Source organism: Heteronotia binoei, chromosome 4 (assembly GCF_032191835.1).
Source record: "Heteronotia binoei isolate CCM8104 ecotype False Entrance Well chromosome 4, APGP_CSIRO_Hbin_v1, whole genome shotgun sequence".
NCBI lineage: Eukaryota > Metazoa > Chordata > Lepidosauria > Squamata > Gekkonidae > Heteronotia > Heteronotia binoei.
In genome coordinates, this window is record NC_083226.1 from 83398883 (window position 1) to 83424291 (window position 25409).

General features: G+C 44.7%; 1 protein-coding gene across 1 annotated transcript in view; it reads right to left on the reverse strand.

The window, feature by feature from the left end:
- The window catches only part of MFSD14B (major facilitator superfamily domain containing 14B), a 75959-nt gene extending 66279 nt beyond the window's left edge, over positions 1-9680 (reverse strand). The window contains exon 1 of the mRNA XM_060235481.1: positions 9235-9680. Within this exon, the coding sequence (XP_060091464.1) occupies positions 9235-9444 (210 nt within the window). The 5' untranslated portion in view covers positions 9445-9680. The remainder of the gene's footprint in view (positions 1-9234) is intronic.
- Positions 9681-25409: the final 15729 nt, after the last annotated feature.

Consider the following 25409-nt stretch of genomic DNA (forward strand, 5'->3'; position numbering starts at 1 on the left):
GCCCCGTGCTCAGCAAGGCCTGGATTAAGAATATCTCTGAGGATGCCTTTGTTTAAGAGGAGTGGATGATGAATGAGTTATACCAAAGATTTTACTTGTCAATTTGTTCTTTGTATCATATCAGTTTAGTCACTGAATACCCTCAAATGAGGTGCCCTCTACTTTTGCTCTCATATCCAATGGAGTGCTGAAAAGCATACCCATGAATATCTCCTTAAGACAATGCCTGAGGCCACTTATCTGTTACTGAAGTCCACTCCATATCTTGCAGCACTGAGCTACTATTTACCCAATTGTTCTTCTTCAATTGCAAGGACTTCAGTTACACACTGCTTACTTACAATTCCAGAAATTGTAACATTTTCTCCCACACAACATTTGGTAGCAGCCTATGACCACTGTAAAATTGGCCACCCTCAGTCACATCGCTCCTGAGGAATAAATTGTCCTCCCCAGCAGGTCGAGTTGTCTGCCCTCCTTGTCGAGGGGGGATGAATAACTTCCAGCTTCTTCTATGGCTGGCAGGATCTCTGGCACTATAGAGTTTGCTTGAGGGTACCTGAATAGGAAGTCACAGCCTTCTTCTCCCTGGTTCCATAGAGATTCTCTGGTTTGTTTGAAATTGCTGATGCCAAGGCTGGTTTAGCTCAGATGGCTATGTCCCAAATCCCTTGCAGTAAAAGGAGAGCCACCAGACTCAAGTCAGGAGTGTATAGAACCTTCATTATCGGGTCAGATGGCTGAGGTTCTGATGCATTGAATTCCAACCCTATGGCTTTTGCCATTTGGATCCCAGATTAATACTACAGGGGCAATTCCTCCTGGCTGGAAACTGGGTATTGTAGTGCCCATTCACAAAAAAGGCAAAAAAACAGATCCACAAAATTACAGATCTATAAGCGGCAAACCTTTATAGCAAACATCTGCTATCAAAACTGGAGGATTGGGTGACCGAGGAGCAAATCCTTCATCCCGCACAAGCAGGATTTAGAAAAGGCTTCGGAACTATCACCCACTGTGAAACTCTCTCCCAGCTGGCCTATTCAGGCATAAATGGGCCCACAAAGATACAATTTGTAGCATTTGTGGACCTAGCTGCCACATTTGATTCCATCAACTATAAATAATAATAATAATAATAAATAAACTTTTATTTATACCCCACCCTCCCCGCCTGGGCAGGCTCAGGGTGGCTAACAAGACATGGTAAACCATGATACAAATAAACAAAATACAATAATTAATACTTTAAACAGTAAAACCAATAAAACAGTATAACACTATAGTACAATCAGAATATGTGCAAGATGGCTCGATGTTATTGATATTATCAGGAGTTCCGTCTTAAAAAGCTAATTGGAAGAGGGCAGTTTTGCAGGCCCTATGGAATTCTATTCAGAATATGTCTTCAGATCCTCCACAGGCAAGAGAGCTAATAGGCTGGCAAGTGTATCATCAGGAGATGGCACTGAAGTACTCTCTAAACCTACTTCTGACATTTGGTAATGTGAATCCTCTAGGTTAGAGCCATTGTGGGGGTGGGGAGTCCCCTTGGAATGGTATTTGGAGTTGTCAGTCCTGTCTCAATGCTGTGGGATTCTTTGTAGGTTTGTGGGCTGTAGGGTTTGTGGGCTGTAGGGAAGCCCACTGTAGCAGCATCATAAATGGAAACTGATTCCATGGGGGGTTTTTTTGAGACAACCACTGACTTGGTGGCTGTATGTCTATTTGACCTCTATCTCAAGGTGCTGAAGTACCCATAGCAGGAACCTAGAAGACTTTATCTTCCAAGGCACCATAATAATGCCTTTCTTGATTGTGAAGGGTTCTTTGGACATGAGAATGAGTCAAAATTGTGGAGAATTCAGCTTTAAAACTGTGTCAAAGCTTAGCACTGAGAAGCTGACCATCGTGACTTACAGGACCAATGATCTCAAGCCAGAGGGTATGGTTTTGGTGAGGGAGATGTTGGTTCCATGGAAAATCTGCATACGGTGATCAATGGTGATCAGTCCAGGCTGTTTCCTTCTGAGTATTTAGTCTTCTTTTTCACCTTTTTTGAAGGTGGTTCCAATGCCAGCCTCAGTGCAGAGGCATGCAATTGCAGCTCCAATATTGAGGGTGTCAGTGCTGAAGCCACCAAATGGGCCCTTGTATCCTTGTCAATCTGGGTCTGGGTTGCCCAGGGCTTTTCCCACAGCACAGCTTTAAGTCTTGCTGCTCTCCCTTCACGAGCCTTACAAATAAGGCAGTTACAGACTAGGAACATGGTTTTATTCTGGCCCTCTCCTAGGCATAGGAGGCATGAAAAATAATCATCATTTTGGGCCATTCTTGCCCTGCACCTTTTAAAATAGCCATCCTACCGAATCATAGGTTGTTAGAAGTCTTTAGAATACTCTGTGGAAGAAACCTATTTGTCTTTTTTGAGGATCCACAAAGCAGCAAACAGAAGTACATTCTCTTCTCACAGCAGGAAAAAAAAGAACTGAGGGAAGGACTGCTAGACCCACCTCTGTCATGTGACCCTTTGGGCAGGAAAAGGAATCTCTGTAGACTGAGGGGAAGGGGAGCACTTGAGTGCCTAGAGGTTTCTTCAGAAAAGCTTGAACTCCTCTCCATTGCAGGCCTGCAATCACGCAGTCCCATATGGGACTCCACAGAAGCCACAAAGATGAATGAAGTACTGTGCTCCTCCTGCCTTTGCTATTACACAGAACCATGATGCCATATTATTCTATACAAGGGCATGATAAGCTTCTTTAAATGTGACAGATACATGCCAATTTCTTATCCACAGCGGAAATTAATCCCAACATAGCAAAAAGCACACGTATTGCATTGCAGAATAAGGTATGCTTTTCCTGCTACATACAAAGCTGCTGTGCACATCAGGCATATAAAGTATATGTTGCATTTATTTCAACAGTTATGTCCAGCTGGAACCGAACAGGACCAAAGCAGTTCTCTTGGTTCAATGATGAATCTGGCAAAAAGCCTACCTACAGTTTTACCTGCATAGAAAATCATTTTCCTTTTCTTACAACTGACAGTGATAGTTTGCACTTTGTTAAGTAGTTTTGTTAGGTAATTTTGTGCATAACACCTCAATGATGTCCGAGAATCTGTACTCACAATAGTTAACAGCACTCCTTATTGCTACATGGTACCAACTATCATAGAATCTAGCTACCAGTGACAAGCTCCAATTTACAGCAAAATACATTTCTAGACTCCATTTCAATACTATTCAAGCTAATATTTAGAACCAAGTCTACCATGGCCTGTAATGCTTACTTGCCTATTCTGCCATCAAAGCAGCTAAAAACACTTAATAAAAAGAAACTTTGAGTCCAACTTTAAGAGCAACAGAGCTTTATTCAAAGTATAAGCTTTCATATGCATGCACACTTCTTCAGATACATACACATGAAAGCTTACACCCAAGAATAAAACTTTGTTGTTCTTAAAGATGTCATTAGACTCAAACTTTGTTCTGCTGCTTCAGACTAACATGGCTACCCACAGAATAAAAGTAAAATACACATATAAAAGCACAAAATCAACAATTAAAAACCAAGAGAAGTCACTGAGGAGGTACTGGACACAACAAAAACATCTTCACTTGCTGATGGAAAAGTTTTGGAAGGGGACAAAAGGAAAGAGTTCTGCAGCTTTGTTGCTACTACTGAGATGCTTCAACTGCCATCTAACAAACCCTGGAAGGCAGAGGCATCTAAACCAGGGTCTTGGAGAATAATCGCAGCATTTGGGTAGGTTCTTATTAGAATAACAGTCCTTGGAGAATGCTGTTTCCCAACCAGCTTACTTGAATTGGGCCTGGAAAACTGGGAGCAGTGAAGATGGATCAAAATGGGACTGTTATGGTCCCTACAACCCACTGCACACAGCATCCTGGCTGCTCCAGTTTTATTTTTCTTTATTTAAAACATTTGTGTCATGTCTTTTATCCATTCTTTTTACCCAGGCAACTCACAAATAAACTGAAGAGTGAATATAAACTGTCTCTCTATACATCTTTCTCACAGCATAACATTAACAGTATTAGTTTTATTTTATAATAATAATAATAATAATAATATTTTATTTTTATATCCCGCCATCCCCGCCAGGCGGGCTCAGGGCGGCTAACAGGCACGGGAATCCCATGATTCTTATTGGACAGTATAACAGACATGGGAGTCCCATGATTCATAAAAACATAATAATTTGACATTAATTACAAATAGTTATTTAAAATACATAAAAACAAATAAAATATAATAAGATATATTAAGGTAGGTGCTAGAATGATGTAATCCAGATGTATTTAGGATGGCTAAATATCTGTTCATTCGTTGATCCGGTTCTATATCAATTCAATTACCACATGTTGTCTCAAATGCCAACTGAAAGAGAAATGTTTTGCAAGCCCTGCGGAATTGGTTCAGGTCCCGCAGGGCTCGCACCATCTCTGGTAGATCGTTCCACCAACGAGGGGCTATCACCGAGAAGGCCTGCTCCCTAGTGGCCTTCAACCTAACTTCTCTTGGCCCAGGGATTGTTAGTAAGTTCTGGGAACCAGATCTCAGTGCTCTCCGGGGTACATACGGGGAGAGGCGGTCCTTTAGGTAGGCAGGTCCTCGGCCATATAGGACTTTAAAGGTGATAACCAGCACCTTATATCGGACACGGTAGACAACCGGCAGCCAGTGCAAATTACGCAGCCCAGGCCGTGCAGGCTCCCACCGTGGTAGTCCCTCCAACAGCCTGGCCGCCGCGTTCTGGACTACCTGAAGCCTCCGTGTCCGGTACAAGGGCAGCCCCATGTAGAGGGCATTGCAGTAGTCTAACCTCGAAGTGACCGTTGCGTGGATCACAGTTGCTAGGTCGGCGCGCTCCAGGAAGGGAGCCAACTGCCTCGCCCTCTTAAGATGAAAGAAGGCGGATCTAGCAGTGGCAGCTACTTGGGCCTCCATTGATAGGGAGGACTCCAGTAGCACTCCCAGGCTCTTGACTTTGCGCACCGGTACCAGTGGCGCCCCGTCGAAGGCCGGTAGAATAGTCTCCCCTCCTGGCTCGCCGCGGCCCATGCAAAGGACCTCAGTCTTCGCCGGATTCAACTTCAGCCCGCTCAGCCTGAGCCAGTCAGCCACGGCTCGTAGTGCCCGGTCCAGGTTTGCTGGGACATCACCAGTCCGGTCGTCCATCAATAGATAGAGCTGGGTGTCATCTGCATATTGATGGCAACCCAGCCCATTCCTCCGTGCAATCTGGGCAAGGGGACGCATAAAGATGTTAAACAGCATCGGGGAGAGAACTGCTCCCTGAGGCACTCCACAATGAAGTGGGTATCTCTGAGACAGCTCCCCCCCAATTGCCACCCTTTGTCCCCGACCTTCAAGAAAGGAGGAGAGCCACTGTAAGGCTAGCCCCCGAATTCCTGCGTCGGCGAGGCGACGGGTCAGCAGCCGGTGGTCGACCATATCGAACGCCGCCGATAGGTCTAACAGCAGCAATACTGCCGAGCCGCCTCGATCCAGTTGCCGTCGGAGGTCATCCATGAGGGCGACCAGGACTGTTTCTGTCCCATGGCCCGGGCGGAAGCCGGACTGGCATGGGTCTAGGACGGAAGCGTCCTCCAGGAATTCCTGCAACTGCGCTGCCACGGCCCTCTCAATAATCTTGCCCAAAAAAGGCAGATTTGAGACCGGCCGGTAGTGTGCCAATTCGGCCGGGTCTGATGACGGTTTTTTCAAGAGAGGGCGGACCAATGCCTCTTTCAGAGGTGTTGGAAAGGCACCTTCTGAAAGGGATCGATTTATAATATCCCGTATAGGATATCTTAGTTCCTCCTGGCAGGCCTTAATTAGCCAGGAGGGGCAAGGGTCCAGATCGCAAGTCGTGGAACGTGCAGTGGCAAGAATTCTGTCGACTTCGTCCAAGCTGAGCGGGTCGAAGCAATCCAGAGTTGAATCAGAAGACACGCATTGGGCTTCGAGTCCACTTACTGCCTCCAAATTGGCGGGGCAGTCCTGGCGGAGCGATTGGACCTTATCCGCAAAGAATTTCGCAAAAGCCTCACAGCCAATTTCCAATTCCTTAGCTTTAGAATTGCCTTGAGGCAATGTAGTCAAATTCCGAATTATTCTAAATAATTGGGCTGGGCGCGAATTTGCAGATGCAATCCTAGCTGCAAAGTATGTTTTCTTTGCAGCCTTGATTGCCATCTCATAGGATTTCATAAACTTCCTATAAGATGTTCTAGTCGCCTCGTCACGAGTGCGTCGCCATTGCCTCTCTAGCCGTCTAAGGCCTTGTTTCAGCTGGCGTAATTCCGGGGTGTACCACGGAGCCAGCTTAATCCGAGGTCGCAGAGGGCGCCGAGGTGCGATCTCCTCGATGGCCCCAGAGAGCCGGCTATTCCAGGTCTCTATCAGGCCATCAAGAGAGTCACCAGAGGGCCAGGAGTCCCGCAGGGCCATCTGGAACCGTTCCGGGTCCATTTGGCTCCGCGGGCGAGCCATAATCGGCTCCTCGCCTAAACAGGTTTGGGGGGGCATATTTACACGGGCCTTGAGGGCGAAGTGATCCGACCATGGCACAACCTCTGTGGTTATATCGCTCACTACAATCCCGGCCGCGAAGATCAGGTCTAACATGTGCCCGGCCTGGTGGGTGGGGGTTACAACAAATTGAGAGAGTCCCAGTGTCGCCATGGAAGACACTAGGTCCATCGCCTGGCTGGAGGACGGGTCATCGGCATGGACGTTGAAGTCACCCAGGATTATCAACCTTGGGTGCTCCAGCGCCCAGCCTGTCGCCGCCTCAAGCAGGGACGGCAAGGCGTTGGCCGGTGCGTTAGGCGTACGGTACACCAGCCAAATCGCCAACCCCTCTTCATCCCCCCACGCCAGTCCGGCACATTCAATGCCCTCAATCTTTGGGGCCGGGAGCGCCCTAAAGGAGTAAGCCTCCCGTGCAAATAATGCCACTCCTCCCCCCCGCCCGCTAGTCCGCGATTGATGGAAGACCGAGTAACCTGGGGGAGCTGTTTGCGAGAGGGCCACTGTATCGCCCTCCCGGATCCAGGTCTCGGTCACGCAAGCCAGGTCCGCATTCTGCTCGAGCATGAACTCTCGGAGAATTGAGGTCTTGTTATTAATGGACCTGGCGTTGCATAACACCAATGACGGAGGCGGGTTACTCCTGGTCCTGCTACCTGTCACCCTTGGGATGGGCCGCAGACTGGAGGGGGGCCGAGCACCGACTTGTCTCTGTCCACCTATTATTATTAGTTTTATTACTTGACAAAATAAATTTGTACCATCTTGATTTGCAGAAGGATAGTAGAGCGTATTTTTTTTAGGTTTCATTTTATGAGAAAACACCCATAATTATATTTTCAGCTTCATTTGCTAAACCTATTCTATTTACAGCCCTGTGACTCTTCAATCCGCAGGAAGCACACAAGAAAGCAAAAGGGGGGGGGGGGAGGAACTTTGTTCCTTCTTGAAAATTTTTCATAAGTATTAAGAGCTAAAACCTTTCAATGACACCTGCTTGCACCAACCAACATACCAAGGCCACAGTTCCATCTTCACACTTACACAGTTATATTTCCTAAGCATAATGTTTTTGAACAATGACGCAATCATCTTTTACACAGGAACCCTTTTGCCAACACAGTCACTTGCTCCCAACAAGCTATAATTTATTCCAAATGAGGACCTGATCAAATTCAACAGTCTCTGAATCCTGCAATACACTATGGAGGTAGGCTGTAATGTACAAATAAATAATCTACAATGCTAATCTGTAGTATTTATTAAACTTAATAAAAGCAGCTCCAGAGCAGTACTAGTGTAGCAAAACTAGGAAATCAATGAAGTTGACATAACTGCCTTATGTGCCAATACAATTGCTCAGAGGCTGCTGGAAAACACTTCTGCAATACAGCGGGCCACATAGCACAATATGATGTTACCAGGCTTAAGGGCATGAATGAAGCCCACAATACTGAACAGTTCAACAGCATGGCCACTTGATACCAGGGATATGCAAGAAGAATGAAGATATCGCACGTCTTTGGGCTAACACAAAAATATCCAATGCAAACATCATGCCCCACTATTGTATGTGATGAGTAATATCCATAGTAATGATGCATTTTGCTTAAAGTTTATTATCAGAATGCATAACAGGTATTAATTTAATTCTACAAATTTTATGTGAATTTACTTTTTAGTGGCAATCAGTCACTACAGTTCCTCTACTAGAACCCTGCAACTTTTAAACAGTTATAAGTACATCATAAACTGCCAAATAAAAAGGCTGAACATAAAATGACACAATGAAATCCTGCCACAGATGCCATGTGTGCATGTGTCTTCTGCAACATATCATATTGAAACAAACAAATAAAACGATAGTAAGCTGAAGGCTAAAGAGTGACAGCAAGAACTGACTCTGCAGATGGGAGCGGGAAAGACACCACACTACCTGTTCTTAACTTACTTAAAGCATATAAGGACAAAAAGCAATAAACTCTACAAACAGCAGTAATCGTCAAGCTACAGTGATAGCCTTACATGTAGAGGTTAAAAGAAATCTCTCTATTCCACACCAAAGTAAGTACTTGGCATAATTCCTTTCAAGTATGAATCAGATTGCAACTAGAAGATATAAAATGTGTAACTCGCAAGCAATAAATGAAGCATTCCAATCTTTTGGATAACAAAGACTGGTAGAGTTTCTTGGAAACTTTGCTGGAAGTACCGGCGTTACCTAGAGACTCTTTTCTGTGAGAGCTAAACGAAAGGAGAGATGAAACGATGGCGATGGAAGAAGTGCCCTTTCCGTACTCCACAAACAGGCCTAGAGCATCATTCGAGTGCAGGAAATGCCTCTCGGGCCGTTGGGTATACGGCGAACGTCCATCTCGTGTGGATTTTAAAACAGATCAGAAATAGAAAATTCACCTCCCCCCCCCCCCCGACCAGGGCTTAAGGCATGACCGAGGACCACCGTATTAAACACAACCTTATCAGGGCCAGGAGACGCCAAGGATATTTGCAGAGGTAGCAGAAACGGAGAAGCAGCAACGAGCAGAAGGTCTTCCTTTCACCCGGCTGCTTGATGCTTCTCTCAGAGCCATGTAATTAACCGAGGTGAGCGGCGGTTAGCGTCCGCCTCCTTCCCCCCAGGGACCCAAGATCCTCTCCAGACACTCACCGAAGAGCCTCCGCCGGGCTTGAAGCCGATTCTTCCCACCAGCATGATTCGGCTGCCCCACTTCTTCCCGCCGCTGCCTCCTGCTACGTCTGCTTCCCCTTCCACCACCGCTGCTGCCGCCGCCACTGTCAAGGCCACCACCTCCGCTTCCCGGACCGACGCTGCAAGAGGAAGAGGAGGCGGCGGCGGCGGCTCAGGCTCAGGGCTCATTTCGCTCCCATCTTCTTGCCCGGGAGGCGGCGGGGGCGGCAGTGGGGATGGCGGCGGCGGGGCAGGGGCTCCGGGCGGCCTCCCGCCGGCTCCTTCATCTGCTGCCACCGTCGCGAGGACCAGGCAACGCGCGCGGGAAAGGGTGGGGAGAGGAAAGCCCCCGACGCCGCAGCTGTACTCGGCGGCGGCGGCGGCGACAGCAGCGTTGCTCCTCCTCACCCGCTCAACCTCCACGAACACGTGACCTGCACCGCGGCGAAACACCTTGCGCCTTTCAACCGGAAAAGGCATCACACATAGGGGCGGGACTTTGGAGAGACGTTTGTGTGATGGACGACGGAAAATGGGCATGCTACCAATCTCTGTGAAGGGGCGTGGCCTCCGGCGGGTATTTCCCCTCCCGCTGGCTATTTCAGCGTCTCTGTAGGCACAGCAACGTTTTGCTGGGGTTAGTCACATGGATGGTATGATTTACCAGACTGACGAAACCTGCTTGCGTACGAAAGCTTATACCGTGAATAAAACTTTCCTTGTCTTAAAGGTGCGACTGGACTCAAACGTTGTTCTGCAGCCCCAGCGTAGGCCTATTTCCTGCTTCCGTCATTTTCTTGTTCCTAAACATCTTCGAGATTGAAATATTAGCTGTTTCCAGTTCTGGCAAGATGCGAACTGTTTATGCTTCCTCAGTGGAATAGGAAGGCCTTTCTAGACGTTCTCAGAGGAGCAGCCTTCTGCTGACCTTTCTATGTCTCTTTCCGCTTATTTATTCTTTCCAGCGTTTCACGTATGAAAACAAGGAATTGTGACGCCTGTGGATTATTATGCTTTGGTGTCAAGAATCTGGGTGCTTTGCAGTGCCTTGGACTGGAGGCTGACCGACCACGAAGGAACATTTATACGGAATGTTTACAGTGCAATGTTAAACACTTTCCTGGAAGTGAGCCCTATTGGATAGGATTGCATAGGTTTCTGATAAGACTTCTATAGGGTGATAGTGCTAATCTTTCAGTGGATATTGTTGAATTTAAATACATAGCTGGAAGTCTAGCACACGCAGCAACATTTATAGGGAACAGTGTCAGTATGCACAGATATGGTGAAATGGAAGACGAAGAGGAATTATATTGCAAATTGTGTGGCATCACCGTTGGGATTGAAATCTGAACAACTCCAGTGGATTACTGTGTTAACTAACCATTTTTTAAATCCCCTCCCTCAAATTCAAAGGAAACAAAATCCAGGGACAGCATTTTACAAGAGCACTGTAACAATTATACCGCCTCAAACAATGATCTCTTTCTCTCCCTCCCTTCCTTCAATATCTGGATTGGTTTCTGGGGATAATTTACTAGCAAGCAGAAAGATTCTGAATGTGGTATTTACTAATCCTGATGCCGGTCTTCTTGTGTACCAACTTGTAGTTTGCCTGGATCCATCATGCCTTGTAAATTCTACAAAACGTGAGCAATATATATTTTTAATGTTAATAATAAGTTTGTTATAAGCAAACACTAGTGCTATTAAATTGATGTGTAGAATATAATGTGTAGAAAATTAAGCACTGCAGTAATTAAAACTACTGGGAGTGCGGCATAGGATGAGGATTTCTATTATCACATGTGCTCAGTATTAGTGGTAAACAATACATATAATAGTGTACTCAAAACTAGTGGTGATAATAATACAGAAGTAAACCCAGGAGAATCATGGCTGCCAATATAACTCTATTAAATTATATTTTTCCAGTTTGGGGGGAGGGGTTTCAAGTGAATAAATGACTGCACCCTCATGGCTTTCAAACAATTTTAAGAACATAAGAGAAGCCATTTGGATCAGGCCAATGGCCCATCCAGTCCAACACTCTGTGTCACACAGTGGCCAAAAAAAAAATTTATACACACACACACACACACACATATATATATATATATATATATATATATATATATATATATATACACATACACACGCACGCACACACACACACACTGTGGCTAATAGCCACTGATGGACCTCTGCTCCATATTTTTATCTAACCCCCTCTTGAAGCTGGCTATGCTTGTAGCCGCCACCACCTCCTGTGGCAGGAATTCCACATGTTAATCACCCTTTGGGTGAAGAAGTACTTCCTTTTATCTGTTTTAACCTGACTGTTCAGCAATTTCATCGAATGCCCACGAGTTCTTGTATTGTGAGAAAGGGAGAAAAGTACTTCTTTCTCTACTTTCTCCATCCCCTGTATCATCTTGTAAACCTCTATCATGTCACCCCACAGTCGACGTTTCTCCAAGCTAAAGAACCCCAAGCGTTTTAACCTATATTCATAGGGAAAGTGTTCCAAGCCTTTAATCATTCTAGTTGCCCTTTTCTAGACTTTTTCCAACACTATAATATCCTTTTTGAGGTGCGGTGACCAGAATTGCACACAGTATTCCAAATGAGACCGCACCATCGATTTATACAGGGGCATTATGATACTGGCTAATTTGTTTTCAATTCCCTTCCTAATAATTCCCAGCATGGTGTTGGCCTTTTTTATTGCAGTCGCACACTGTCTTGACATTTTCAGTAAGTTATCTACCAGGACCCCAAGATCTCTCTCTTGGTCAGTCTCTGCCAGTTCACACCCCATCAACTTGTACATACATACATACATAGACCTTTATTGGCATCAGTACAAAAATACAGTATACCTTAAAACCAAGAGTGACACAATGGGTTATAATAAAAGACCAGCAACAGTCAAATAACATAAAATAGCTGTGGGCTATGCATGAGTAAAAGCCTCTCTGATTTGGATCGCAACCTGTAAAAAGCAAGCAACGTGAGTGGTAACAAAGTTGTGTTTCCCGTGAAGTAAAAAGCGGGCCTTGGCACTGTCAGAAAGGCCTTGATGGTCAGAGAGCAGAGTATCTAGGTATTTTACTCGTGGACTACTATAGAAAGGACAGTCCAGAAGAACATGAGGGACTGTTTCGATGACTCCTTGGCTACAAGGGCATCTTCTAAGATTGTGGGGGATTCTGTGGTATCTTCCAGAGAGAATGGCCTAAGGTAGTGCATTAAATCTAGCCAGCATGAATGCTCTTCTTTGATGAGGGTCAGTTAAGGAGAGGAAATAGGGAGCTAATAGCCCGGGGGTCTGGGATAAACCCAGATAGCTTGGGGAGCAAGTTTTCCGAGCTGCCTCAGTTAGACGTTGCGACTGGATGTCTAGTAATCTGCGTTTGATGGCTTGAAATACCGCAGGAGCAGAAGATAGGTAAAATGCATCCAAGGAAATTCCTATGGATGTGATTTTCTTTTGGATCAGAGTCAACCATTGGGATGCATGATGGTCCATCAGCATCAAAAAGGTGAAAGAGTTCTGATCAGAGTTGAATAAAAGGCGCAGCCAAAACTTAAAAGTCAAAAGATTATTGTTACCAAAAGATTATTTTATTATTAAACACAAGCTGTTAGATATGGTTAAGGCCAAGAAGCTTCAGTTTGCAAGGGCCCAATGGGAGCGCTTGATTGAAGCTTCTAGGTCCAACGACAGTGGGAAGTTTTGGGCTTTGATTTCCGGGGTCCTGCAGGGGAAACCTCACTCTATAATAACAATTTCTTCCCAAACCTGGCACTCATACTTTTAAAATCTTTTTCGAAATGATGGGGCAAATTTCCCCATTTCCCTTGAAACTGACATTAGTGAACATCCTGAGTGGCCTCCTGTGTCCCCGGAGGACATCACTACCCTGATTTCGCAACTTAAGCCCAAAAAGGCCCCTGGCCCTGACGCAGTCATTCCAGAGCTATTGAAGTTCCATCAACTTGTATTTGTAGCTGGGATTCTTGGCCCCAGTGTGCATCACTTTGTATTTGGCCACATTGAACCTCATCTGCCACGTTGATGCCCACTCACCCAGCCTCAACAGATCCCTTTGGAGTTCCTCACAATCCACAATGAACAGTTTAGTGTCATCTGCAAACTTGGCCACTTCACTGCTCACTCCCAACTCCAAATCATTTATGAACAAGTTAAAGAGCATGGGACCCAGTACCGAGCCCTGCGGCACCCCACTGCTTAATGTCCTCCACTGCCAAGACTGCCCATTTATACTCACTCTCTGCTTCCTATTAATTAGCCAGTTTTTGATCCACGAGAGGACCTGTTCTTTTACTCCATGACTCTCGAGCTTTCTAAGGAGCCTTTGATGAGGAACTTTATCAAAAGCTGTCCGGAAGTCAAGGTAAACAACATCTATCGGGTCTCCTTTTGAATTCTGAAATTCAAGGTATTATAGTTTTCAAGATAACATCAAAATAAACCCAACATTTGTACACAAGTATAATCGAATCATAGTTGCTATGAATATAGCAATATTTGAACAGATAGGCCCTTCTTTGCCAAACAAAGGCAAGTTCTAACTAAGGGTGCCCAGTAACACAAAAAAACAGCAAATCCAAAATTTTAATTCAAAAAGAACAGGGCTGCTTGCTCCTATATGATTTTCATGGTTCATCCTTCAGCTTCTGATCTTGATGTTTTATTTCTGACTTGAGTCTACAAAGAAGTTAGCAATTCCGTCAGACAAGCTCTAGGCCAGGAGTGTCAAACTTATTTGTTAGGAAGGCCAGATCTGACACAAATGAGACTTTGTGGGGTTGGGCCATGCATGTCATAAAATGTAAGAGGTAGTGGAGATACAAACTTTATAAAGGACACAAACACAAAGATACTATATTTTAACTTAAATTATAAACATGCTTAAAACTCTTGCAATATTTTGTTTAAAATGGAAAGGTGGGGAATAGTGGGATTTGGCAATGCAATTTTTAAAATGAAACAAGAAAAAGCACAAGGATCACAGCAGAAACTAAAAATATAAAAAAAACTCTGAGCCTAGGAAAACAATGAAATAGCATTCAAGTTTCTCCCCCCACCCAAATCTACTCAAATTGGCAATGGCTCTCCAGTGTAATATCTCCCTTTGGCTGTGGGTTCCCAGGTTAGAGTACTTACTAGGCACCAGTTCTCAGATTCATTGAGCAGAGATAAGCTGGCTCAGAGCATAAAGCCATTATTTGCAAGGACACAACTCCAGGAATAATTAGCTTCAGTTGGCTATAGGAATGCTGAAATGTGAAACTGATCTCCACTCCATTAAAACACATTGCAGCACAAAGTTGCAAGGAAAATGTGGAATGGATTTTCCATTAATGTCTCTGGATCCTATCTATCTGGGCACACAGACCTTAATGGAAAATCCACTCTGCATTTTCTTTGCAGCTTTGCTTCCTGCTGCATCCAGCAAAGACAAGGTAGAAAGAGCAGGGAACTTCAGCAGCCTCAGAGCTTCAAAGGGAGAGGACAGGAGGAGGGGGAGAAAAGAGCCCCACGAGCCTGATTAAAGCCTTGGACATGCTGGTTCTGGCCTGTGGGATGGACACCCCTGCTCCTAGGGCATTCTCTCTCCTACAGCAAGGTAGACTGACTGAGGTGGTGGGGCTTGTTATGAGTATTAGGGGAGCAGCTTTACTTATTGCCCTTGCTTTGTGACCTTTTGCTACTTAGGCACTAAACTGTAGTCTAAACCTTTTAATAGAAATGGAACAATATGTTAAAATGAAAATGACAAAGGTTACACAGACATGTATCAACAGTTTCTTGTTTCTCATATGAAATTCATAGTTTATATAGATAAAGTTACAGCCATGAAGTCTGCAAGTCCTGCTGAGAAGACGAAGTCAGCCTGTCAGATACTTTGGTAGGACCAGGGCTTTTTTTGTAGAAAAAGCCCAGCAGGAACTCATTTGCATGTTAGGCCACACCTGCTGACACCAAGCCAGTTGGAACTGCAATCCTGCTATAAAAAAGCCCTGGGTAGGACTCTGGTTAATGTATTAGGCATAGAAGCAGCCATGACACATTTTCTGTGGCTAGAGGAGAGATCGCATATTTATGTGTGCGTTTTCTTACTTAAATATATGCAAAATTAGGCTGAATAAAGATTTTAAAAAGACATGAGTATTCTACTCATTATAAATCTAGATTTACTAAGGGAATGCTTAGCTCTCTTGTGCTTATAGAGCTGGTGCATTGTCCAGGATAGTCCAATCTTATCGGATCTCGGAAGCTAAGCAGGCTTGGCCCTGCCAAGTATTTGTATGAGAGACCTACAAAGAATATCAGGGTTGTGAAATGGAGGCAGGCGATAGCAAACTATTTATAAATTTCTCTCACCATGGAAATTATCTGTGACTTGATGGCACTTTCCACCACCACCATTCTGTCAATGACATTTCCATGCATTCAAATGATACAGATGAGATTGGGGAGGGGGGGGGGCGTTGTACTATATCTTTCTTGATGAGGTCCCAGCAAAATTTTTGTTACAATGCTATAACGTTTCTGAAATTTAGGAAAGTATTTAACATTCAAGATGTAATATATCCTATACTTACTATCATGATAGCTGATCCATGAATTTTTGATGCTAAGATTGCTAGTTTGTAGGTTTCCTTATAACAAAATGGTTGAAATTCTAATCTAAATCACTGATTAAACTGAAAATATGATTGTGCTCAACACTACTGCAATTTCACAAAGTTGTAAAGGTTATAAGGTGGCTCATAGCTATTTCAGTAGCAACTGTATGCAGCGTTGATACATATTGGATAGGGTTGCCAAGTCCAACTCAAGAAATATCTGGGGACTTTGGAGGTGGAGCCAGGAGCAAAGTTGTAACACGCATAATTGAACTCCAAAGAGAGTTCTGGCCATCACATTTCAAGGGACCACACACCTTTTAAATGCCTTCCCTCCATTGGAAATAATGAAGGATAGGGGCACCTCCTTTGGGGGCTCATAGAATTGGACCCCCTGGTCCAATCTTTTTTAAATTTGGGGGGTATTTTGGGGAGAGGCACTGGATGCTCTACTGAAAATTTTGTACCTCTATCTCAAACAACAGCCTCCCCAGAGCCCCAGATACCCGCATATCAATTCTCCATTATTTCCTATGGGAGTAAGTCTCCATAGAGAATAATGAAGTTCACAGCAGACATTTCCCTCCCCTCCCCCTGCTTTCTGATGACCTAAAGCGGGGGGGGGGGCTCCAAACCTGGGGATCCCCTGCCCCCACCTGGGGATTGGCAACCCTAATATTGGAGCAAATGTAACTTTGCATGCTAACAGGATTGAAACTAGTGGTGACCAAGAAGTAAACAGATCTTGAGGTTATACTGGGTAGCTTAGTGAAAACATCCGTCCTGTGTGTACTACTGTTGAAAAATGAAAGCTCTATGTTAGCAATTATTTGGAAACAAGCTGAAAACTACAAAGCCATTATTATAATGCCCTACCAATATTATGATGTGGCTATGTTTAGAATGCTGTATTCAGTTTCAGTCAACATATCCAAGACAAGTAAAAATAAAATATATTGCAGAGCTGGGAAAAGGACAGAAGAACAAAAGCAACATGGCTGAGGGGCTGGAGAATCTGCCCCATCAGGAAAAAAGTATGTGAGTTCTCAATTTGGAGAAAAGGTGAAGTAAGAGCAACATTATAGAGACTTGAAAATTATACATGTAGAAAAGTGGATAGAAAAACTTATTTCTTCCCTAGAGCTATAACTTGTGGATTCAATTAAGTTGATAGGCAGTAGATTCAAGACAGACAAAATGAAGTATTTCTTCACTCAAAGAGTGATTAGAACATAAGAGAAGCCATGTTAGATCAGGCCAGTGGCCCATCCAGTCCAATACTCTGTCACATAGTGGCCAAAAAAACCCCAGGCACCATCAGGAGGTCTATCGGTGGGGCTAGGACACTAGAAGCCCTCCCACTATGCCCCCCCAAGCACCAAGAATACAGAGCATCACTGTCCCAGAAAGAGAGATCCAACAATACACTCTGGCTAATAGCCACTGATGGACCTCTGTTCCATATGTTTATCCAGTCCCCTCTTGAAGCTGTCTATGCTTGCAGCTGCCACCACCTCCTGTGGCAGTGAATTCTATGTGTTAATCACCCTTTGGGTGAACCCAGCTGCTCAGCAATTTCATTGAATGTCCACGAGTTCTCGTATTGTGAGAAAGGTAGAAAAGTACTTCTTTCTCTACTTTCTCTATCCCATGCATAATCTTGTAAATCTTTATCATATCATTCCTCAGTCGACGTTTCTCCAAGCTAAAGAGCCCCAAGCGTTTTAACCTTTCTTCATAATCTAGTTGCCCTTTTCTGCGCTTTTTCCATTGCTATAATATCTTTTTTGAGGTGCGGCGACCAGAATTGTACACACAGTATTCCAAATGAGGCCACACCATTGATTTATACAGGGGCATTATGATACTTCCTAATAATTCCCAACGTAGCATTGGCCTTTTTATTGCAGTCACACACTATCTCAACATTTTCAGTGAGTTTTCTACCACGACCCCAAGATCTCTCTCTTGGTCAGTTTCCACCAGCTCACACCCCATCAACTTGTATTTTTGGCCCCAATGTGCAGTACTTTGCACTTGGTCACATTGAACCTCATTTGCCATGTTGACACCCACTCACCTAGCCTTGACAGATCCCTTTGGAGTGCCTCACAATCCTCTCTGGTTCTCATCACCACTCTGAACAATTTAGCGTCATCAGCAAACTTAGCCACTTCACTGCTTACTCCCAACTTCAAATCAGTAATGAACAAGTTAAAAAGCATTGGACCCAATACTGAGCCCTGAGGTACCTCATTGCTTACCACCAGGGCTTTTTTTTTTTGAGCAGGAATGCACAGGAACGCAGTCCCGACTGGTTTGGTTTTAGGGGGTGTGCCCTAATATGCAAATAAGTTTCTGCTGGACTTTTTCTACAAAAAGGCCTGTGTGGAACAATGGTGACATCAGGAAGTGTGGCCTAATATGCAAATAAGTTCCTGCTGTTTTTTTCCCTACATAAAAAGTCCTGCTTACCACCCTCCACTCTGAAAATTGCCCATTGGATTGACATCCTGTGGTATAGTGGTCAAAATATTGTACTAGGATTTGAAAGACCCAGGTTTAAATACCCAATGGAAACTTGCTGAGGGACTTTTGGCCAGTCATATACTCTCAGTCTTAACTACCTTAAAGTGCTGTTTTGAGGAAAACTGGAGGGGAGAGGAGAATAATGTATGCCACTTTATGCCCCCATTGTGAGAGGTATAAATTAAGTAAATTGTGGGATTCTCTGCCAGTAGATATACTAATGATCATTAGTATAGATACTATTAAAAGGGGATTAGATGGATTCAGGGCTACTCTCTGAGCAGCAGCGGGAGAACAATACAGTTAAAATACAGAGGGAATTTGTGAATTTCCTGCATTGTGCAGGGGTTGGACTAGATGACCCTGAAAGTCCCTTCCAACTCTATGATTCCATGATTCTAAAATCAATGGCATCATGTGTGGCACATTGTGGAAAACCCAGAAGTCACGTCACATCACTCTAGAAATTTCTAGAGCGATGTGACATTGCTGTCAGTCTTTCCTGGAAGTGACATCACAATGAATGTGCCAATGGTGCCAACCCATGTCCTCTTCCCATTTCCAGCCAGTTGCCTCAGGCCTATAGGCAGGAGCCTAGAAGAGATACATGATTAGAAGTGATACAATAGTATTACTATCACTGAAGTTTACTGCACTAAAAAATTAATGCTTAGAGTTGTTATTATTAGTGTATCATCACATCACAAAATATAAGACAGTGCTTTCTGCTGACTCAAACCATCTGCCTATCAAACCAGATAATCTTTATGACCACTAGTTTTCTAGGGTATCAGACAGAGAGCTTTTCTGGCCTGATAGCTAAGGTCTCTCTCTTTTTTTTAAAAGAGAGATGCTGAACAGAGATTAAAACTCAGGCCAAATATATACAAAGCATGTTTTGACCACTAAATTTTGTGTGAATCTCATTGTAGTGTCAAGGATTCTATTCTAATATACTGGTTTTGTCACTAATCAGATTCAGAGAAAAAAATTCTAATTTGGAGCCATATAAGAAATATTAATGGCACCTTTTGGCAGAGAAGATGCAGCTATTGCATCAATAAGCACTCTCATTAATTAGATCAAAGTGCTTCAGCTTATATTCAGCACTAGATACCTTGCTGAAGTCATCTTCCCATGCTTCATTATGACAACCAAATCATCTTTACTAATAATTTAAATATAATTAAGACTTTACAGCTATCTTCATTAAATACATATTGCCATTATGGATTTGATAACTGAAGCTGTGATTCTATTGGGGGGGGGGGTGCTCCTACCTAGGCAGAAATTCTTGTTTCAGTTTTTATTAGATGGGGAGGATCCTTCAAATATTCTTTACAATGTGCATGTTCTGTTTTACTGAGCTGACAAGATATGTTTCAAGAAGAAGAAAAAAAGAAACAATGTAATATTAACAGCTTTCTCCTGAAGCAACAGATTAGTTAGTTCCTGTGGCGCATGGAGATGTTGACACCACTGCAGGTAGAATAGTATCCTGAGTATGGCAAGAGGTGGGAGAGAGAGACATACAGTTTCCCATCCTTGGCGGGAGAGGGGGGGAGCAAATTATTCCCACTTGCCTTAAAGACTGGTGGATGATAATACCTTTACAGAGGGCAGGAGACTGCTTTGGTAGCCTCATGGTTATACACAAGACATGTTTTGCTTCACAGAAGCCAGGGTGAAAAATGCCCTGCTTGTTTAACCCTGAATGGCAGTCCAGAAGGATACCCAGATCTACGGTATAAAAGGCCACAGTCCTACACAAGGCTGAGGTTCGGGAGTCACGTCAGGAGTCTTGGCAGGAGGTGAGGCAGGAGTCCAGGCAGGAAATGGAGTCAATAGACGTTGCAAGGCTAGGGGTGAATTGATGCCTTAAAATCTACTGCAAGATGATGGAGATATAGGCCTCTCACCCTTGAGAAGTTAGTTGCTGGTATTTAAAAGGTGCTGTATCTAATTACAGCAACAAGTACTGCAATGGGGCTGAGGTGGTTCCACTTTCTGATTTCAGAGGCAGGGCTGTTTCCCTTGGTGAGCAGTCTGGCTTAGACTCTTGGGACTCCTCCTGCACACTAGGGTTGCCAATCCCCAGTTGGGGGCAGGTGGTACCCCAGTTTGGAGGCCCTCCACCCAGTTCAGGGTTATCAGAAAACAGAGGGAAGGGAGGGAAATGACTTCTAGCAATTCAAATATACGCTATGGAGACTAATTCCCATAGGGCATAATGGATAATTGATCCATGGATATCTAGGGCTATGGGGGGTGTTTTTTGAGGTAGAGGCACCAAATTTTCAGCATAGCATCCAGTGCCTCTCCCCCCAAGTTTCAAAAAGATTGGATCAGGGGTCCAATTCTATGTGCCACAAAATATGGTGTCCCTGTCCATTGTTTCCAAATGGAGGGAAGGCAGGATATAGCATGCGGTAAACAAATTTCCCAAGAAGTATATTGCAAAAGTTAAACTTACATTTATTCAAGTAGATCCAATTCACATTCAGGATGCAGTTGAAAGGAGAGAGAGAAAGATGCCTAATCTAAAGATTACTTTCCTGTCATATGTGACCAGCTAATCCGGCATCATGTGTACAGAAGTATGAAGGAATTGTTTCTATAAGAGAGACCTGTAGATGCAATGTGACTCCATGAAGAGCCATGTGGACAATGGGAGAGATCAATGAGATAAAGATGAGGGGTCAGAGGGCAGTTCCAAGATTAGGACAAAGAGAGAAACATTCAATTCAAGGAAATTCAAGGGGCAGTTCTCTCCCCGATGTTGTTTAACATTTATATGCGCCCCCTTGCCCAGATTGCCCGGAGGTTTGGGCTTGGGTGCCACCAATACACTGATGACACCCAGCTCTATCTACTAATGGATGGCCGGCCTGGCTCCGTCCCAGAAAGCCTGGACTTAGCACTGCAAGCCGTGGCAGGTTGGCTCAGACTGAGCGGGCTGAAGTTAAATCCAACGAAGACAGAGGTCCTTTGCTTGGGTCGCGGTGCCCTGGGAAGGGAAATCCCTTTGCCGGTCCTTGACGGTGTGCAGCTTAAAGCGGCACATAAGGTCAAGAGCCTGCGGGTTCTTCTGGAGCCTTCATTATCAATGGAGGCACAGATAGCGGCCGCTGCCAAGTCCGCGTTTTTTCATCTTCGACGGGCAAAGCAGTTGGCCCCCTTCCTGGAGCGCCGTGACCTAGCAATGGTGATCCATGCTACGGTCACCTCGAGACTGGACTACTGCAACGCCCTCTACATGGGGCTGCCCTTGTGTCGAACTCGGCGGCTGCAGCTGGTGCAGAACGCGGCGGCTAGGCTGTTGCTGGGGCTCCCAAAGTGGGAGCACATACAGCCGGGGCTGCGCGGGCTGCACTGGCTGCCAGTGGTATACCGAGTTCGCTACAAGGTGCTGGTTATCACCTTTAAAGCCCTATATGGCCGAGGACCTACCTACCTGAGGGACCGTCTCTCCCCATATGAGCCCCAGAGGGCACTGAGGTCATCTGGGAAAAACCAGTTGAATATCCCTGGGCCAAGGGAGGCCAGACTGAAGGCCACCCGGGATCGGGCCTTCTCGGTCGTCGCTCCATTATTGTGGAACCAACTCCCCGAGGAGATGAGGGCCCTAAGATGTTTAGATCAATTTCGTAGGGCCTGTAAGACCCACCTTTTCAAGGTGGCCTTCAACTAGCGATAGAATCAGCAATAAAGCTAGGTATGCTGCTGGAAATGTTTTTATTATCTGATGTTACGAAATCTAATGTTTACAACGCCATATTGTTATGTTAATTTTAATAATTTATAACTGTTTTAACCATGTTTTTATAATGTAAACTGATGTAATGTGTATTTTATGCTGTGAGCCGCCCTGAGCCTGCTTCGGCGGGGAGGGCGGGATAAAAATAAAAAATTATTATTATTATTATTATTATTATTATTATTATAAATATCATACACAGAGCCTACAAAAACCAGCTCTGGAAACCTGTGTGTCATGGAAGTAACAAGTCACCAGCCTGTTGCTTCAGTGACCACAGCTCTGAAACTCTGCTCTGTTCCTGTGACTCTTGGACCAGCTCTTGACTCTGACTCTTCTTCCCTGCACTCATGAACGACCTCAGACTGTTGGACCTTGCTTCCTATCTGACACTCTGAACTGGACTCTGCTCTCTCGATAACTGTCCTTTGGACTGGACTGACTCTGACTGTAGAATTTGGCTTGGACTAGATTCTGACACAAAGCAGCACTGGAAAAGGTCACATCACCTTCTTGTCATAGAGGACAGGCCCAATGGTTCACTACTCACACAACATGATCTGCTGGCAGTGGCCATCATGCAACTTAGCCAAGCACTGGTGGTCACTGCAAAATTGGGCCTGCTGCCCATGGCCACTACATAACTTGGTCAGGCACTAGTGGCTTCCAAATGGCTTGGCCCAGCACCAGAAGGTGCTATGCAATTTAGCCAGACATTTCCTAAGGCCAGTCTGCTAGGGGGAAGGAACATTGAAGGCGGGGGCGGGGAGCAGATAAAGGTAGGTTGGCTGGTGGGTGAGAAGGAGAGAAGAAACCATAAAAAAGAGAGAGGCTATGGAAGCTGCCAGTAGGAACATTTTCCTCTTGATCTCTATCTTTGTTGCCACTTGCCACTGAGGGCTGGCAAGAAGACCTTTATAAAAATGGCATTGTGCCAATGGCACAAAATCACTTCTAAACAAATACCAGAAGTGACAACATGTTGCTGGCGTGATGTTGATACAACACTCTAGGATTTAGACACAATGCTCTGTTAAAACCAAAAGGTGTCCAAACACTAAAGTACTGCACTAATGTCATACCAGTGATGTGACATCACTTCCAAGTATACCACCAGGATTCCCCTCCTCCCTGCTTCCCCCCACTCCTGCTGATTGCCAATGGAGGGAGGAAATAGTGGGGGAGGGGATTGTAGGGGGAGGAAAGAGATGCGTATTCTTGCAGGTCCCCCAGTTGTATCTTCACTAAAGAAGATTCTCTTTCCCTTATAACCCCTTTCCTGGTTTCCATAGCCAACTATGTAGTTTGATGTATAGGAAGAACTTATTTCTGCTGAAATTCCTTCTTCTGCACAACTATTTAAAAACAAGAACTGTTTGCTGCACCTTCATCCAATAATTTGCAGTTAGATCTGCAAGCCACAGAACAGGAATTTAAATTGATTTAAATGGAGTCACTTTCCAGAGCTTAGGGCTTTTTAAAAAACTGGCCTTGCTCCTGTGTCTTTAATGGCAGCCTGCCACACAGAAATTTTTCAAAGTAAAGCTTTTCTTGGCATGATGGAAGCACTGCAGTGCATGACATAAATATTCAGGATGGGAAGTGTCTGCTTGTGTTGCTATGACTTCAAGTAACCCGGAATTAACGCTGCATCAGAAAAGCAGCTGAGAGATGTGCATTTTTTTTTGTGTACTTTGGTGGCTTAGCAACTTCTACCGAGATAGGTAAAGGGATAGATAGTGCTGATGAATGATCTGGGACTAGAGATTAATGTATGAATGCTCACTGAGTGTTCAAAGACACTGTTTCCTGTATGCCGAATGAAAGTTAGCATGCCAAAAGGTTTGCAACAGAACTACTATGCTCTTTGTAGAGCATCAATGTATATTCTGTTGACTCTGACTTAAGATCCAAGCAGAGAGCAATTGTGGCCGTATCAACAGAAGTATAGTGTCCAGATCACATGATGTTATGGTATTGCTTTACTCTGCTCTGGTAAGATCTCACCTAGAGTACTGTGTTCAGTTTTGGGCTCCACATATGGATCGTCTTGTACGCTGCAATCTCCGTCTTCACTTTAAACCCACACCCAGGAGAGGAGGTATCCCTCGGAGGAAGCTTCAGGTTGGCAGCCTTCAGTCAGCCGAAGTTAAAGCTGCCTTCCAGGCAAAACTCCAGTCAAGAATTGAGGACCCCAGTTGCCCCACAGACCCTTCTCCAGAAGCACTCTGGGAACACCTAAAAACTACCATCCTGTTGATCTCTGAAGAAGTCCTCGGGTTCTCCACAAGGAAGAACAAGGACTGGTTTGACGAGAACAATCGAGATCCAAGAATTACTAGCGAAAAAGAGATCTGCCTACCAAGCACATCTTGCTCAGCCCTCCTGTCCCGTGAAAAAAGCAATCTTTCACGCTGCATGTAGCAACCTCCAGCGCAAGCTTCGAGACATTCAGAACGAGTGGTGGACCAAGCTTGCAGAGAAAACCCAGCTGTGTGCAGACACTGGTGATTTAAGAGGGTTCTACGAAGCCCTGAAGGCAGTATATGACCCATCATATCAGGCTCAGAGTCCCTTGCGTAGTGCAGACGGCCAAGTGCTCCTCACAGACAAGGTATCCATACTGAATAGGTGGTCGGAGTATTTTCAGGTTCTCTTCAGTGCCAACCGCGTAGTTCAAGATTCAGCAATCCACCTCACCCCACTTCAACCAGTGAAAACAGAGTTGGATGAGATCCCCATCCTAGAAGAGACTGTTAAAGCCATCAAGCAGCTGAAAAGTGGCAAGGCAGCAGGAGTTGATGGAATCCCACCAGAGATCTGGAAGCATTGGGGCACAGTACTACATAGCACACTTCACAAAGTACTTGTCACCTGCTGGGAACAAGGCAAACTACCACAGGACTTTCGCGATGCAATCATCATCACTCTACACAAGAACAAAGGGGAAAAGTCAGACTGCTCCAGCTACTGGGGGATAACCCTGCTCTCCATCGCAGGCAAAATCCTTGCCAGAATACTCCTGAACAGACTGGTGCCCACCATTGCAGAAGAACTCCTCCCAGAGAGCCAGTGCGGCTTCAGAGCTAACAGGAGCACCACCGACATGGTATTTGTTCTCAGGCAGCTCCAAGAGAAATGCAGGGAACAGAACAAGGGTCTATATGTGACTTTTGTCGACCTTACCAAAGCTTTTGATACCGTTAGC